Raw genomic sequence first — 17,051 nt, 5'->3', positions numbered from 1 at the left:
AACCTACATCTCTTAATAAAACAATAAGTGATTACTTTCAATAAATAAATAAATAAACCCTCATCCACAGAGTCACACACATACAATTAAAATATTACAAAAGAAAAACTAATTAAAATAAATAAATACACACAATATAACAATAAAATATATATATTTTTAATAAAATAATAAAAGAAAATGATGTTACTATGATATTCCAACAAAACATATAAGGAAAGCATGATTCTTTGAATATCTCTGTTCAATATTTAACAATGTTTTTTTTTTATATCATTCTTTATCAAAAGAAGATAGTTTAAGATTCTAAAAAAGAGGATAGGAGGGATTTTGTTTGTGAATATTTACCATTTAAAATAGTAAACGAAATTGTAGTCTGTTCCATGATTTTATTATTATTATTGTAATTAAAAATGAAATATTATGAGAATTTGTATTAACTATGTTAATTAATATGTTAATTAATAAGGTGTAACCAAAATTGCTTGGAAATTGGACACATCTAAAAATAGATGTGTCTCCTTTGCTTGTTTGCAAAAAGAACATGAGCTATCATTGTAAAAGTATTTTACCTGTCGTATCTGACCAATAAGAGAAAGCTTTCGGCACTATTACCCCGCCCATTGTTTGACGTCGGCTCCATTCTGAAAAGGCGTGTCTTCAGCAACATTAATGTGGTGCAATTTACGTGAGCAGTGCGCACAGGTGTTGAATTTCAGGAAGAGGTTGGGTTATGTTGTTTTGAATTGAGTCGAATCTGAAAAGCAAACTGTCAAGAATTGCCACGTTCTCTTGGGATCCTAGCTTTATATTTTAAACAAGTCGGTTCCTGATCTGTAATTTCAAGCCTATCTTAAAAATGAGTAAAATTTCTAAAATGTTTAAGGTGAGCTCTTCAAGCTCATCCAGCTCCAGGTCCAGTTCTAGCTCTGGATCCAGTTCTAAATCTAAGCACCGGTCTCGGTCCGGTCCATCGCCGCAGGAGGCCATCAACAGACTGAGAGAGACGGAGGCGATGTTAACTAAAAAACAGGAATACCTGGAGAGCAGAATCGAGCAGGAAATCGTGATCGCCAAGAAGAATGGCACCAAAAACAAAAGAGGTAGGCTGCCAATGACATCTTCGCATTTAAAGTTGATCAATTTAAACATCCTGTTAATACTTTAAACATCCTGATAAAGAGAAGCTTTCTTTAATTAAAGTTTTTTTTTAAATACAGTGCTTATATATTTATATTTATAAAATTACAAAAAAATCTTATTCATATTTCTAAATCCTGTTCTTCACTGACACATTATGCATAGCCCTTACAAAACTTTTATAAGGTTGTAATAAAGTTTGTTTTCAGAGTAAATAGCATAAATAGCTGTGTACGTCTTAAATAACTCTTTACATTTATGTGGTTCGTGTTTTATGAGGGATATCATACAAACCGTTGGATAAAGGAATAGTAAAACAAAATCTCCAACACCTTTTATTTACCCTTACTATAATCGACTAAATCTTTGTTACATAATATGCATTTGAAAGCATCATCATTTACATCGTGAAAGTATAACAACACCCAAGTGAAACATGTCAGTGAAACATGACTTTTGTTTATGCAGAGTGACGCCCTGTTGCACCTGAAACATGCAGTTCATCTGGACACTCCTCATTTACAGTTGTCTCTTTGTGCGTTTACATGAGCATGTGGTTTACTCCCAGATGCATGAACTTCTTATAGCTTTTTTTGGACTTCTGTTGTTTTTTTATGTGGTACTTCGTTTATTTTGTGTGTGTGTGTGTGTGTGTGTGTGTGTGTGTGTGTGTGTGTGTGTGTGTGTGTGTGTGTGTGTGTGTGTGTGTGTGTGTGTGTGTTTCAAAATTTACGAAAGCAAGTTGTTTTACATATAAACTATTCTTTCTTTCCACATAATTTCTTGTTATCTTGTTAACATGCAACGACAACTTTGTTTCATGTTGTCATTTGCTCTATTTCTTATATCGTTAAATATATAGTTTATATTCCCTAAACATAGGCACATATTTAAAAATCTACATAACATGCAAGTGTTTAATATGATTAACAATAGTAAATGATATACATATAATGTTTGAAATGTATGTTTTATTAATATCTTATTGAAATGATAATAAACAGTAACTTTTTTTTATCCTCAGCCGCACTTCAAGCTCTTAAGAGGAAGAAACGTTTTGAGCAGCAACTGACCCAGATTGATGGGACACTGTCAACTATTGAGTTCCAGCGAGAGTCCCTTGAGAATGCCACCACAAACACAGAAGTCCTGAAGAACATGGGATACGCCGCTAAAGCTATCAAAGGCGTTCATGAGAAAATGTGCGTATTGTAATTGCTGTTCTTTATGCTATTGTTATTTTGTGTAATGACTATGAACACAAACAGATAAATAACTGTTGCTTACAGAAGCTTTATACACACTGAAATTTAATCAACACCAAATCAACACTCCTGAAGCCAAGATTGGTGTGTAGAAAAAAAATCAGTATGTCAAAGTGTGAAATAAACAAGTAATCCCGCACATTATTGATACGTGCTGAACAATTTATTAAATACATTTAATTTAATAAATCATTCAGCAAGTATTTGTAGTATGCAGGATTACTTGTTTTCTCTACATATTAAAATTTACTAATGAATTGAAGGGTCATGCATCCATGAACCAAATTTATTTACATAAACGAAAAATTAAATTCTAAAAAAAATTTTTTTTTTTTTTTTTGTTAACTGAAACCAAACAAAAAATTCGCAATAAATAAACTAATAATAGAAAATAATAATAAGCAATAAATAATACATATTTTCAGATTTATTAAAGTGCTCATTCTGTGGCGCACAATCTTAATCTGCTGTGACTGTTTATAGAAGGACCTGTAGATGCACTTTTACAACCAAACACATCAGCCAAGCATAAGATTATATACAGTAACATCTTTTCTATATAAACATAAAACTTGTTCTAATTTTTCTTCAGTTTCTTCAAAAAATGTAAACGAGGCATGTTTTACTACATATGTGAACTTTAATATGCCGTTTGTCTTTATTCTTCGTTAATTAATTAATTTTTTACATCTATTTGTAAAAGTTGCATTTGTGTGATTTAGGGTTGAGTTTCTGTTCATGTTCTAAGAGTTTTGCACATGGGTTAATGTAATCTGTGCAAACATTAAGCTTTGTTAAGAGTTGACACTGAACATGTTATGTTAACTCAATTACGAGAACTAAAACTGAAACAAATATATATAGTTGAAGTCAGAATTATTAGCGCCCCTGAATTATTAGCCCCCATTTTTTATTTTTGGTTAATTCCGACTAAAATAAAAGCAGTTTTTAATTTTTTTAAAACCCTTTTAAGGTCAAAACTATTATCCCCTTTGAGCTATTTTTTTCGATAGTCTACAGAACAAACCATCGTTGTACAATAACTTGACTAATTACCCTAACCTGCCTAGTTAACCTATTTAACCTAGTTAAGCCTTTAGATGTCACTTTAGGCTGTATAGAAGTGTCATGAAAAATATCTAGTAAAATATTGTTTACTGTCATCATAGCAAAGATAAAACAAATCAGTTAATAGAAATGAGTTATTAATGCTATTATGTTTAAAAATGTGTTGAAAAAAAAAAATCTTCTCTCCGGTAAACAGAAATTGGGGAAAAAATAAACAGGGGGGCTAATAATTCTGACTTCAACTGTATATGCTTTGTTCACCAAAGTCCTCTCTTCAGCCCTGTCAGGTCCCGGTGCATGTTTACTATGGGCAGTAAAATGCTTGTGTGTCCCACTGCTGACTCTATTGGCAATACGTCATACTGCCCATAGTAAACGCGAACCCTGACGAGGAAGGAACAACATTGGCAAACAAAGTCATAATATGCACATCAGCCACTTCAGCATTAATGTTTGCCCTCAAAGGGCAAGTCAGACTTTATAAATTTTACTACTCCTTTACATATTGTTAAATTATTGTCTCTTCATTACATTATAACAGTAACAAAATAATACATGGATTTTATATGTGTACAGTTGCAATCAGAATTATTAAACCCCCTAAATTATTTGCCCCCATGTTTATTTTCCCCCCAATTTCTGTTTAACAGGGATTTTTTTCTAAACATAATAGTTTTAATAACTCATTAATAACTGATTTATTTTATCTTTGCCATGATGACAGTAAATAATATTTGACTGCATATTTTTCAAGACACTTCTAGACAGCTTAGTGACATTTAATGGCTTAACTAGATTAATTAGATTAACTAAAGAGGTTAGAGTAATTAGGCAAGTTATTGTATAACAATGGTTTGTTCTGTAGACTATCAAAAAATGTAGCCTAAAGGGGCTAATCATTTTTTTTTTTGATTATATGTTTTTATTTAGCTTTTTCAAGAATTAACAATACAGAACATCAAAACAAAGCAGCAATCATACTCAATAAAAAATTAAAATAAAAATAAATAAAAAGGGAGGAGATACAGTTTAAACCAGTGGAAAAAAACTGTTTTAATTTAATTAATATAATTAAAAAATGGATTCCAAATCTGATTAAATACTTTATCCTTCCTTTATACTTCCTCTCAAAGAATATGTGATCTTCTCTAGGGGTATGCAGTTGCAAACTTCTGAGATCTACAGTCCAATCGGTACATCAATGTCTGTTTTCCATTTTAAAGCAATGTATTTTAGGGGCTAATAATTTTGGCCTTAAAATGTTTTTTAAAAATTTTAAACTGCTTTTATTCTAGCTGAAATAAAACAAATAAGACCGTAAACTGTAAATAAATATAACATCCCTGGGTTATTTTAACTTTAGGTTAAGAAATCCACTTTTCTCCATCAAGAGACACAAGTCATTGTCTCTTCAAAATTCGGTTACATTTGAGAAAAGCAAAACCATGGAAAAGCAACCATGCTCAAAATTATATGCAAAACAAACATGCATTGATATACATCAATGTACTGACTCCAGTTGAAAATCTTGAACGCTCGATTGAAGATAATTTTGCACATTCATTGCAAATGCGTTGTGTAATTCACATTTTTTTGCCAGCCAGTAAGTACTAATCACATGAATACTTAAATTCAGATTTTGTGTGATTCATATGCTCTTACGGGGCCAAATAAAATTCAGCAGGCAGGACTTGGGCCCCGGCCTTGCATTTGCTCTAAAACATCTTAATTTGTGTTCTGAACATGACCAAAGGTCTCAGAGAATTGAAATGACATAAGGGTGAATAAATACTAACAGATGTTTTACTATTAGTTGAAGTAACCCTTGAATTATTCGTGACCAAACACATTGCATTTCTGACAAAGTGCTTAAGTCTCTGTGATTGCGTTCAATATGGATCAAAATAGAATGTTATTATTATTATTATTACTCCACAAATTAACCTTACAAGTTATTTTTGATGCAGAATAAAAATACAGTGACTGTGAAGTATTTTGTGGATTGAATTGTAGAGGTCATGGGATGTATGGATAATTGTAATGGAAAATTTTCAAAGTTCATTTATGGTAAGCTTCGATGGTTTTAACACTGTCAGACTGATTTAAAACTGTCTGAATCATAGGATACTGTCATGATGTTGTCTCTCCGATATTCTTTGCAGTTGACCAGCTCAGCTGTGGGAAATCTTACAAATGCTGAAAGGAGGGCTGTTTAAAACAGTCATCTAATTGCTACAGTTGCAAACAGTTGTCATTCATTCTGCCTCTATCATTTACAGAGATTTGGATAAGATTGACTCCCTCATGCAGGACATTACCGAACAACAGGAAGTAGCTCAGGAGATCAGTGATGCCATCTCACAACCTTTCGGTGACCAGTTTGATGAGGTGAATACTATGAATTAAAGGAATTAATTGCACGTTTTAGTTGGTAGTGAAATTAGTTTTTTACTTTTTAAAGTGATAGTTCACCACAAATGAAATTTTTCTCACTGTTTACTCACACTCAAATGATTTAAAGCTTTTTATGAATTTATTTCTGCTTTATTAATCATTTTAGTCATTAATATTTAAAATTTTGAATTATCTTAAACATAATCTTTTTTGTTTATTTTTACTGATGTATTTCCATCCATCCATCCATCCATCCATCTTTCTATCTATCTATCTATCTATCTATCTATCTATCTATCTATCTATCTATCTATCTATCTATCTATCTATCTATCTATCTATCTATCTATCTATCTATCTATCTATCTATCTATCTATCTATCTATCTATCTATCTATCTATTCATCCACATATACACACACACACACCCACCCACTCACATTTCTACCTACCCACCCCCACCTACCTATATTTCTACCTACCTTTCTATCTATCAGGATGAGTTGTTGGCAGAACTGGCCGAGTTGGAACAGGAGGACTTGGAAGAAAGTATGAAGAGCATGGGCAGATTACCAAGCGCACCAACCCACAAACTGCCCAGCACAAGACCAAGCCACAGGGCAAGTAAGTATGCAAATACACCTACACATTCAATCTATACACAATGAGTTCATATTTTATTATTCACTCTGCGCTTTAACTAAATGTCTGTTATTTTACTCTTCTAGCCTCAAAGAAGAGAGTGGAGGATGATCATGATATGAAGAGGTTGGCTTCCTGGGCATCATAAACAACCGTACACACAAACTCAATCTTACCTGAAGCTTACTTGCACTCGTAGCTCTGCTGTTTATCCTGCCAGTAATTTGTTAAATAGTAAGATGTTTTTGAAAGAAAAAATAGAAACATTTGTGAAGGGAAACATTTGTATACAAAATAATTACTTTGTGGTGGTCTTGAAGATTAAGGATTACCTTGCTTTGTGTAAATAGTATTGTTTTATGTGAAGGATATTAAAATTTAATTTTTTTTTAATTAAATGTAAATGTAGAATACTGGGGTTTGGGTGAAAATTAAACTCATGAAATGTGAAAAAAGTGGTTTTACGTTTATGTTTTGACACATTTGCTATTACAGTACTTCAGTGTTTGCTACATGATTTTGTGAGACTAGTGACTTTTGCTTTCTAGATGGGTTTTGGCTTTTGAGTACAATGCATTTTGATTTTTCAAATTACTTTATCTTAATACTTGTATTGTATCAAAAGTACAAAGATATTCAGCATATATTCAACATATTGCTTTTTTTGAGTTTGGGATTTTTGCTTAAACTTAAAAAGTGGCTTTTTAAATGTATATTGTGTGTGTCTTAATTATGGTTTGGACATATACAGCTCAGTTTAGCTAAACCCTCCAGTTCACCTTGGCATAATAATGTTGTGAGCTCACGAGCCACCCCCAATGACTCAGACTCGGTTCTTTTGAATCATTTGTTCATCCAGTAATTACGTCATCAAATGGTCGCCTAAAAGTTCAACTACGTTGTCCAAATCATTGTTTATAATGTCTTTATTATGAATAATGTTTATGTAGTGGTACTTAAGTACATTAATCAGTTAATCAACAGTCAATATCCTAAAATTACAAAGAAAAGTGAATATTTAAAACCTATTATAGCAATTTGTTTTTATTGAAAGTATGTACTTATAAATATATTACAATAAGCAATAAGTATAAAGGCTTACTGTGATATTTAAAGTTAACTGCAACGTCTCAGTCAGACCGTTTTTTCGAGAACCTCACTGACCGGCTCAAAAGATTCAGTAAAAAGATCCGACTCAAAAGAATAGTTCTCGAATCAAGACATCTCCCGCCCGCCTTTGCTGCCGAAGCAAGCAGGAAATCGTGTTTTTTTTCCTCTCCCGGATTACTATGCGACACGCGTTTTAAGTTACAAACACGGAATCGTCATGAGTTCAAATAGATCACCAAATACAGCCGGTAAGTTGTTTATATACGTATACTGTTAATAAACAGTTGATTCATGTTTTATAACGCAGCAGTTGTACTTAAGTTTGGCTTTGTGCGCATTACTTTAGCCGGCTAGTGTACAGTACGTCGGGTGATTGTGACACGTCTCAATGTTTCCGTAGCTTATTCAGACAGGTATGACGTTCACAGGTGAGCTTAAGTAACAACAGATCCTCTCATATTATCAAAAACACACATCCAAGAGTTATTAATTATTAAGCAACATATGACGAGAATATTTACAGTCGCTGATGTAAAACAATGCATCCTCGTTTATAGTGTTCTAGTTGTTATAGTGAAAACCTTATTGTGTACAAATATAAAAGTATTTATAGTTTTTAAATAGGTTTATTAATGATAAAGTTTTTTACTGAATAAAACACAAGCTACTGTTTATTAATAATTTTGCTTGGGAATTTAGGTAAATACAAATCGGGGGAAATCGGATTGTTCATCTATTCTAGAAAGGAGTAGGAGGAAATGGATGTCATAAGACCAAATTTCAGATTAAGACACTCTGTGCTTTTAGACTTTACATCATTGGGAAAATATTATCACTGACAATGTTTTGCTTGACCTATATGTCTCCATAATGGAATAAAGGCATTGTATTCTTTCAATATATTATTTAACACCATAGGTATAAGTGTATGTAACGTTACCAGCACAGTTATCCAAAAGATTTTTGTTTGTTTTTTGTTTGGCAGATATGTATTATCAAAACATAAGATTCCATAAAAATACCACAAACAGTTATGCAATGGTATTAACACATCAAATCAATACGTTATAATAATATATGTAGAAATATTAATGGAATATATTGGAATTCAACAAATAAGTGAATAAATTGAAACTGTTATAGCTATGTCACAACACATAAAATACTAAGTAACAATTAAAAGTAATGTAACAGCATAATATATACATGTTCATATGCCATATCATTAAGCATTACATATCTTTCTTTTACCAATGCATCAATTGCCAGATTATTGTTAGACCCCCAAAAATAATAATGTCTTGGACCCTTACAGCTGATGACCGACTTGACCCTGAGGAAGATAAACAATTGGCAGCAGCCACCCGTGAGGCTAACCGTCTCCCAGAGCTCCGTCTGATCCTGCTTGGCTGGAGATGGCCAGGTAAAAGCCTGACTGGCAATACTATTCTGGGCCGTGAAGAGTTTCGTCTGGAACGAGCAGCTGAATTCTGTGTGAAACGTGAAACCGAGATCGATTTGCGCCAAGTAACGGTAGTAGACACTCCTGGCTGGTTCTCAGCCCAGACCACACCAGCAGACTATCAGCAGGAGATGGTACGAAGCGTTAGCATGTTGCAACCTGGACCCCACGCATTCCTGCTGGTCATACCAGTGGGCATGTTCACCGAAACGGACCGCGCTCGTATAGAAGAGAACTTGGCTTTGTTTGGTGAGGACGTGTGGAAGCACACCTTGGTGGTGTTCACCTGGGCTGAGATTTTGAAGGACAGGTCTATAGAAAGGCATATACGAAGAGAAGGTCGTGACCTTCAGTGGGTGCTGGACAAATGTAAGAAGAGATATCATGTGATCAATAACTATATTTTTGGTGAGCACCCACAGCTGCCTCAGCTGATGGAGAAGGTTGAGAAGATTGTAGCTGAAGAGGGCGGCTGCTTCATCCTCAAGCAAGACGAAATAAAAACACAAAATCAACTTCAAAGTCTAAATCTAAATTCCAATTCTGTGAAGGAGAACAGGGAACTTGGGGCTAGACCAAAACAGAATGGATCCTGCAACTCACTGCGGTCAATGGATGTGGATCCTCCACAAAGTGAGTTAAGATATGATATGATATGACATGATATAGTAATGATGTCATCATTTACTCACACTCAGGGGCGGATTTAAACAATAAGCAAGGAAAGCGGCTGCTTAGGACCCCAGGAAATCTGGGGGCCCCCAATAAATATCTAGAAGAGGGATCATTAAACTTGTTCCTGGAGGTCCGGTGTCCTGCAGATTTTAGCTACAACCCTAATCAAATACACCTGGACAAGCTAATCAAGGTCTTACTAGGTATACGTGAAACACCCAGGCAGGTGTGTTGAGGCAAGATGGAGCTAAACCCTGCAGGGCACCGGACCTCCAGGAGCAAGATTGGTGACCCCTGATCTAGAAGTATAAACTTTATATAACATCGTTTTCTATAATATTTTGTATGGTGAGAGTTAAACAAATTAAATTTTAATGAATTAACTATTATTTCATATACAATCAAGTATAATATTATTATAATAATGTAATGTTATGTAATAATAATAATAATAATATTAAATAATAAAAAATCCATCATGGAGCAGTCAATTTATATAAAAAAAATATGTATTTATCTTTTTAGTAGTAATCTAATCTTTAAAAATGCACAAATTACATTAAATTAAAATTAAGAAAAGAAGATTGAGTGATATAAAAAACAGCAATATAAATTAAAATTAAAAAAAAAGTAGAAAGGGTGCATTTCAGAACCTGAACCCCATGGCTGGAATTGTTTAGGGACCCAAAATCACTAAATCCGCCCCTGCTCACACTAGTTTCAAACCTTTATGAGTTTCTTTATTCTGTTAAACACAAAAAAAAGTTATTTTGAAAAACATTAGAAACCTGTAATCATTGACTTCCATTGCATTTGTTTGTCCTACTATGTAAGTCAATGGTTACAGGTGTTCAGCTTTCTTCAAATGATCTTCTTTTGTGTTCAACAGAAGAAAGAAACTCATAAAAGTTTGGAACCACTTAAGGGTGAACAAATTGTGAGTATTTGTTTTATTTTTGGTTGAACTATACCTTTAAATCTGATTTATTTTTTGCACAACAGTGTTACACACTGCACAAAGAGACAAGAACGTAATTCACATACATAGTGAAAAAATGCTAAGTGTTTTTGTTTTACATGGACACTACTAGTATATGTCTTAGCATATATAATACACAATAGCTTTTACAGCACTGTCCAGTTTAATTGTATTTCTCTGAGTATAATTCATTTTCTTTCTGAATAATTCATTTTCCTGGTATCCTTTGGTTCTCTTTGAGTTTCCATTTCATATCATACTGTGAGGGTGTGGATGTGTAAGGAATTTCACCTCTGAACAGAAACATGAAATAATGTTATTTGTAATATTTTTATATGATAGCTTCCTTTAATTTGGCTAATCAGTACTTTTTTCTGTCAACAGTTTCATTGAGCTTAAATTAGTAATAAAGTGTTTATATTAGTTACACAATATTTTTATCTAGAAAATATATATTTAAAAAACATTATTTCAATGAATAAAATCACATTAAATACTAAATAAAAATGTACATTAGTAACAGCTGTAGCATTCAAATTCACAACATACATTTTACATTAAACAATTACAAAAATTCATAATTTAAGAATTTATGAAACATTGTGAACAACAAATTTTCATACACTATAAGTCAGGAAAATATATTTAACTTTTGCTTAATTGTGTGAAAAATTAATATGCAATAAATGTAATACTAAATATAATGCACTCTAATGTAATATTTTCTCATTGACTGGCTTGGTCAATGGCCATTTCTGTGTGGAGTTTGCATGTTTTCCCCATGTTCGTGTGGGTTTTGTCCCACAGTCCAAAGATATATGCTATGGGTGAACTAAATAAGCTAAATTGGCCGTATAAGTTCTTCCTAGTACTGGGTTGTGGCTTGAAGGGCATCCACTGCGTAAAACATATTCTGGATAAGTTGGCGATTTATTGCACTGTGGAGACCCCTGATGAATAAAGGGATTAAGCTGAAGGAAAATGAATGAAGAAAAAAGTTAATTATATTATTAAGTTGATAAGGATTGATTAAAAACTTGTACCGATATTGTAACTCTCTGATATATAGAATGTGTAGAAATATGTAGAATTCATCAGAAAAAACTTTAATGAGATGCAGTATAGTGCAAAAATTATGCATTTTTTGTAATTTATCAAACAGTCATTGGAGTATTAGCAGCAGATTTATCTACTGACACTGCTCCACCTATCAACATTCTCATGACTATAAGAACCTTTTGCAAGTGCATGTCAACAATGCTCTAACCATAACCTTATGGTCTACTAATACTTTTATCAAAATAAATTGCAGTGTAACTTATAGACAACAGTATGTGTTAACATGTCCATCAAAATAGATAGCAAAATCAAATCATTATGTTTACCAGGGCTGTGCTATTTATATATATATATATATATATATATATATATATATATATATATATATATATATATATATATATATATATATATATATATATATACAACAGTTCTGTTCTGGTTCAACGCACACCTCCCACCAGTGCCAATATACAGCCATATCGCACTGCTACCCGTGTGATATTACTCATATATATATATATATATATATATATATATATATATATATATATATATATATATATATATATATAGTTGAAGTCAGAATTATTAGCCATTATTTGCTCCCCAGTTTATGTTTATTTCCAATTTCTGTTTAACGGAGTGAAAATTTTTTCAACACATTTCTAAATATAATAGTTTTAATAACTCATTTATAATAACTGATCTATTTTATCTTTGCCATGATGACAGCTAATAATAATCTACTAGATATATTTCAAGACACTTCTATACAGCCTAAAGTCACATTTAAAGGCTTAACTAGGTTTGTTAGGTTACCTAGGTAGGTTAGGGTAATTAGGCAAGTTATTGTATAATGATGGTTTGTTCTGTAGACTAGTGAAAAAAATTGCTTAAAGGGGCTAATAATTTTGAGCTTAAAAGGGTTTTAAAAAATTTAAAACTGCTTTTTTCTAGTTGAAATAAAACAAAGAAGACTTTCTCCAAAAGAAAAAAAACATTATCAGATATAAAATAATTATCAGGGGGCTATATATATATGGACAAATCAAAAGGTGTGTCATTTCATATTATGCGCTTTTATTTACTTTGTGGAGTCACAAAATACATTGCTTAAAGTAATACTTTTTTATAAATTATATGAGCATGATATTACATGCCATTACAGTAATGCAGACAGAAACATGAATAACAGCAGCATGAGAAAGTTGCAATCCTGAAAGCACAATGTTTACATCTTGCATTTTATTTAGCAATATTTTTTATGTTGGACGTGTAATCATTTGTTTTATATTTTGTAAAGGTTTATTTTTCAACTTTTTGATCAAACATTTTCCCTGAAGTTCTACAAAAAGTGAAAAATTTAGGATCACATAGGAATGAGTACATTTCCAAGTATATACTTTGAATTGTAAAAAAGGAACTGTCCTTTACATCTGGTCAATATGTACTGTATACATATGAGATCATGAACAGTGGTGCGAAAAAGTTTTGCCCCTTTCTGAGTTCTTTTTTTTTTTTTTTTTGCATGTTTCACACACTTTTAATGTCAAAGATAACACAAGTAAACACATCATGCAAGGATTTTGTTATTGATGGAAAACAAAACCCAAAAGTATATAGGCCTGTTTAAAAAAGTGATTGCCCCCTAAACCTAATAACTGCTTGGGCCACAACTGCAAATAAGCATTTTCGATAATTTCAAAGTCTGATAAAGCGATGTGGAGGAATTTTGGCCCACTCATCCTTGCAGAATGCTTGTAATTCAGCCACATTGGAAGGTTTCCGAGCATAAACTGCCTTTTTAAGGTCATTCTACAGCAATGCATAGCTCTGTGTGCTCTGCACTGTTTAGCTTTAACCATCACTCACACCTGCTTAATAGTCTCTAGTAGCCTTGAACATCTTGATAAGTTGGATCAGCTGTTCGATTAGGATTGGACCAAAACTGTGCAGAGCTGAGGCCCTCCAAGAATCCAGTTTGAGACCTATGTTCTACACCAATCTCGGTCCTAGAAGGCCAGTGCTCCTGCAGGGTTTAGCTCTAACTTGCCTCAACACACCAGCTTGGATGTTTCAGGTGTTCAAGTGTGTTTGATTAGGGTTGGAGCTAAAATCTGCAGGACACCGGCCCTCCAGGAACAAGTTTGGTGACCCCTGTTCTACAGCATCTCAATTGGATTCAGTTCAGGACATTGACTAGGCCAGTCATGCAAACATATGAAAAACATGCAAAGACAACTTTTACATGACTGTATATCATGGTATAAGACTTTTTACATATTGCTCAGCTAGAGTGTACATTGTTAAAAACAGTTTCATAATGAAAATCTTTCTGCTTTGCATTTGTATAACATATTTTCTTGTTTTCTTATCTCTGCAGATTTGGTTGAAGAAGTGAGTGACTAACGCTGTGTGAACCGATCCAGTGCTGCTGCACTCATTACCTCAATTCCATTCGCACTTAATTGTGTCTAAATTATTATTCCCATATACAGTTTAAGTCAAAATTATTCGCCCTCCAGTGAATCATTTTTCTTTTTCAAATATTTTCCAAATGGTGTTTAACAGAGCAAGGAATTTTTTTCACAGTATTTTCTATATTATTTTACCCTCTGGAGAAAGTCTTATTTGATCAATTTCGGCTAGATTAAAAACATTCATTCATTCATTTTCTTTTCGGCTTAGTCCCTTTAATAATTCACGGTCACAGTGGAATCAACTGCCAACTAATCCAGCACGTTTTTACGCAGCGGATGGAATTCCAGCCGCAACCCATCCTTGGGAAACATCCAGACACACTTATACTCTACAGACAATTTAGCCTACCCAATTCACCTTTACAGCATGTTTTTGGACTGTGGGAGAAACCGGAGCACCCGGAGGAAACCCACACAAACGCAGGGAGAACATGCAAACTCCACACAGAAACGCCAACTGACCAAGCCGAGGCTCGAACCAGCGACCTTCTTGCTGTGAGGCAACAACACTACCTACTGCGCCACTGTGTTGCTGATTAAAAACTACTAAGGTCAATTGTCTACAGTAAAATCCACTCTTATACAACGATTGCCTAAATACAATAACTTGCCTAGTTAACCTAATTAACCCAGTTAAGCCTTTAAATGTCACTTCAAGCTGAATACTATTTTTTTAAATATATCTAGTAAAATTTTATGCACCATACCATCAAAGATGAAATAAATTAATTATTAGTTATATAAATTATTTAATAGAACTATTATTGTTAGAAATGTGTTGAAAAATATTGGGCCCTATCATACACCCGACACAATAAGGCGCAAGACGTGTTCGTCCCGTGTTGCTATTTTCAGACCAACGCAACCTTTATTCTCCCATTTTCGGCCACGTTGTTTAAATAGCCAATCTATTCGTGCCACTTTGTGGACTCATAGGTGTTTCGGTCTATAAAAGAGCTGTGTTAAGGCGCATTGTTGGCGCATAGCTACAACTACAAGTTGTAGGTCTTACAGAAGGCAAATGTCCCTTTTTGACCTTATTCTTCATGTACCATCAGGCACGGCCATTTGAATCTCTTTGGCGCGTAGCTATTTTGAGGAACTAATAGACTAGAACTAATTGAGGAAGCAATAGACCAGCTGAAAGCAGGTCCAATGTCCAGCGCAGAGCATGTTAGTTGTGCGCCTCACTTACACATTGCTTAAAACACGCTGGATGCACAGCAAGACAGAAATATCTTTACATATAAAAAAAGAATTAAAGGATTAAAATATTTCAAAAGATGTTACTTTCTACATAAATATAAAAACAATACCTCCATGCCTTCTTCATCTCGAGGTGCTTTTTTTACTTTATTCATGACAACTTGCTTGCTATGCTATTATTATTAGCAGTATTATTTATTATGTGCATATTTATATTTTATATCAAAAGCAAGCTTAGATTTGTCCACTTGTCAGGTTTTGGATCATATGGGGCATTACATGTCTGTTTGGATATAACTAAATTTTTTGACCACACTTGGTTAATATTGTTCATGTATTCCTTTGCTGGAAATTAAAACTGAATTTAGAAATAGTTTTACAACAAATCTTTGCGCTTAACAAACAAAATACTTACGTAGACTAATGGATGTCTGTGCATAGGCTGAAACACCGTTTTCGTATCCACAAAAGAGAGAAAGTAAAAGTACAGGCCGATTGGAGCAGGCTTATTCTTTATCCTCGTGCTGCAGATGATCTGTTTAACTGTTTTCTCGCTAGTGAAGCATTCAGTTTTTCCACTTACAAAGTCCACCATGTAAATAGCAAATGCACCATAGGTGCAACTGACTCTTAAAGGGAATGGGAGATGCGACTTTGGTTGATTCTCAAAACACACCCATAACTCATTAAGAGAATAAGCTCAACCCTGTTAGACCATGCGCTGCGGCGCAGAGCATAATTTTCCATCCTTAAAATAGCAAAAGTGGGTTGGGACACGCCTTTGTGCCCTGCTCTTTAGACTTTGCTCCTAGATCATTAGAAATAGAGTCCATTATTTTTGTTAGAAATTGGCGAAAAAATATATTGAGGGGCTAATAATTTACGGGGAGCTAATAATTTTGACTTCAGCTATATCTATAAACCAGTCCAGACAACTTCAAGTTGTAGGGCTAACAGAAGGCAAATGTCCCTTTTTGACCTTATTCTTCATGTACCATCAGGCACGGCCATTTGAATCTCTTTGGCTCGACACTTCCAGTCTCATTCACTTCCTTTCATTTTTAGACGTTAAAACAGTATGTTATGGTACTTGATGTTGCAAACTGATATTTTCTAATTATATTATTCTGGCTTGTTTGCATTGTGTGTATAGTCATGGACACTTTTGTTTGTATCTCCCATATACAACTGAATTAGAGGTTCTAAATCAATCCCCAAAAACGAGCGCACTTCCGCATTGAAAAATAAGGTCAATGTTTAAACTCGGTTCTGGAGGACCGGTGTCCTAGAGAGTATAGCTCCAACCCAAATCTAAACACACATGAACCAGCTAATCACGCTGTTACTAGATATATTAGAAACTTCCTGGCAGGTGTGTTAAAGCAAATTGGAGCTAAACTCAGCAGGACACCGGCCCTCAAGGACCGAGTTTGGACAAGTTGTATTTCTCAACCAATAGAGATACAACAGCACAAATTGCTGTCATCAAAAGTCAAATATGTGCAAGTAAATCAGTATACTTCATTCTTTTATCAAATGCATTTGTAAATGATTGTATATCAATATTT

At 33.6% G+C, this 17,051-nt stretch overlaps 2 protein-coding genes across 3 annotated transcripts; both read left to right on the top strand.

Moving 5' to 3' along the window:
* Nucleotides 1-771: 771 nt before the first annotated feature.
* chmp4c (charged multivesicular body protein 4C) lies at nucleotides 772-6,959 on the top strand. Its single transcript, NM_001017844.1, is given in 5 exon segments — nucleotides 772-1,103; nucleotides 2,165-2,342; nucleotides 5,753-5,861; nucleotides 6,365-6,491; nucleotides 6,596-6,959. Coding segments are annotated over 5 exon segments (720 nt in total). The 5' UTR covers nucleotides 772-859; the 3' UTR covers nucleotides 6,658-6,959.
* Nucleotides 6,960-7,714: 755 nt separating this feature from the next.
* Nucleotides 7,715-14,407, top strand: gimap4 (GTPase IMAP family member 4). 2 transcript variants are annotated; one of them, NM_001366027.1, is made up of 4 exons: nucleotides 7,715-7,867; nucleotides 8,935-9,714; nucleotides 10,646-10,693; nucleotides 14,181-14,407. In NM_001366027.1, exons 1-3 carry the CDS (start codon nucleotides 7,837-7,839, stop codon nucleotides 10,660-10,662), a joined length of 828 nt encoding a protein of 275 aa, NP_001352956.1. In that variant the 5' UTR covers nucleotides 7,715-7,836; the 3' UTR covers nucleotides 10,663-10,693; nucleotides 14,181-14,407. The 2 variants fall into 2 exon arrangements, with proteins under 2 accessions (NP_001352956.1, NP_001352955.1); NM_001366026.1 differs by lacking the exon at nucleotides 10,646-10,693.
* Nucleotides 14,408-17,051: the final 2,644 nt, after the last annotated feature.

This window comes from Danio rerio, chromosome 24 (assembly GCF_049306965.1).
Source record: "Danio rerio strain Tuebingen ecotype United States chromosome 24, GRCz12tu, whole genome shotgun sequence".
Taxonomy (NCBI): domain Eukaryota; kingdom Metazoa; phylum Chordata; class Actinopteri; order Cypriniformes; family Danionidae; genus Danio; species Danio rerio.
This window is presented reverse-complemented; position numbering and strand designations above follow the sequence as displayed.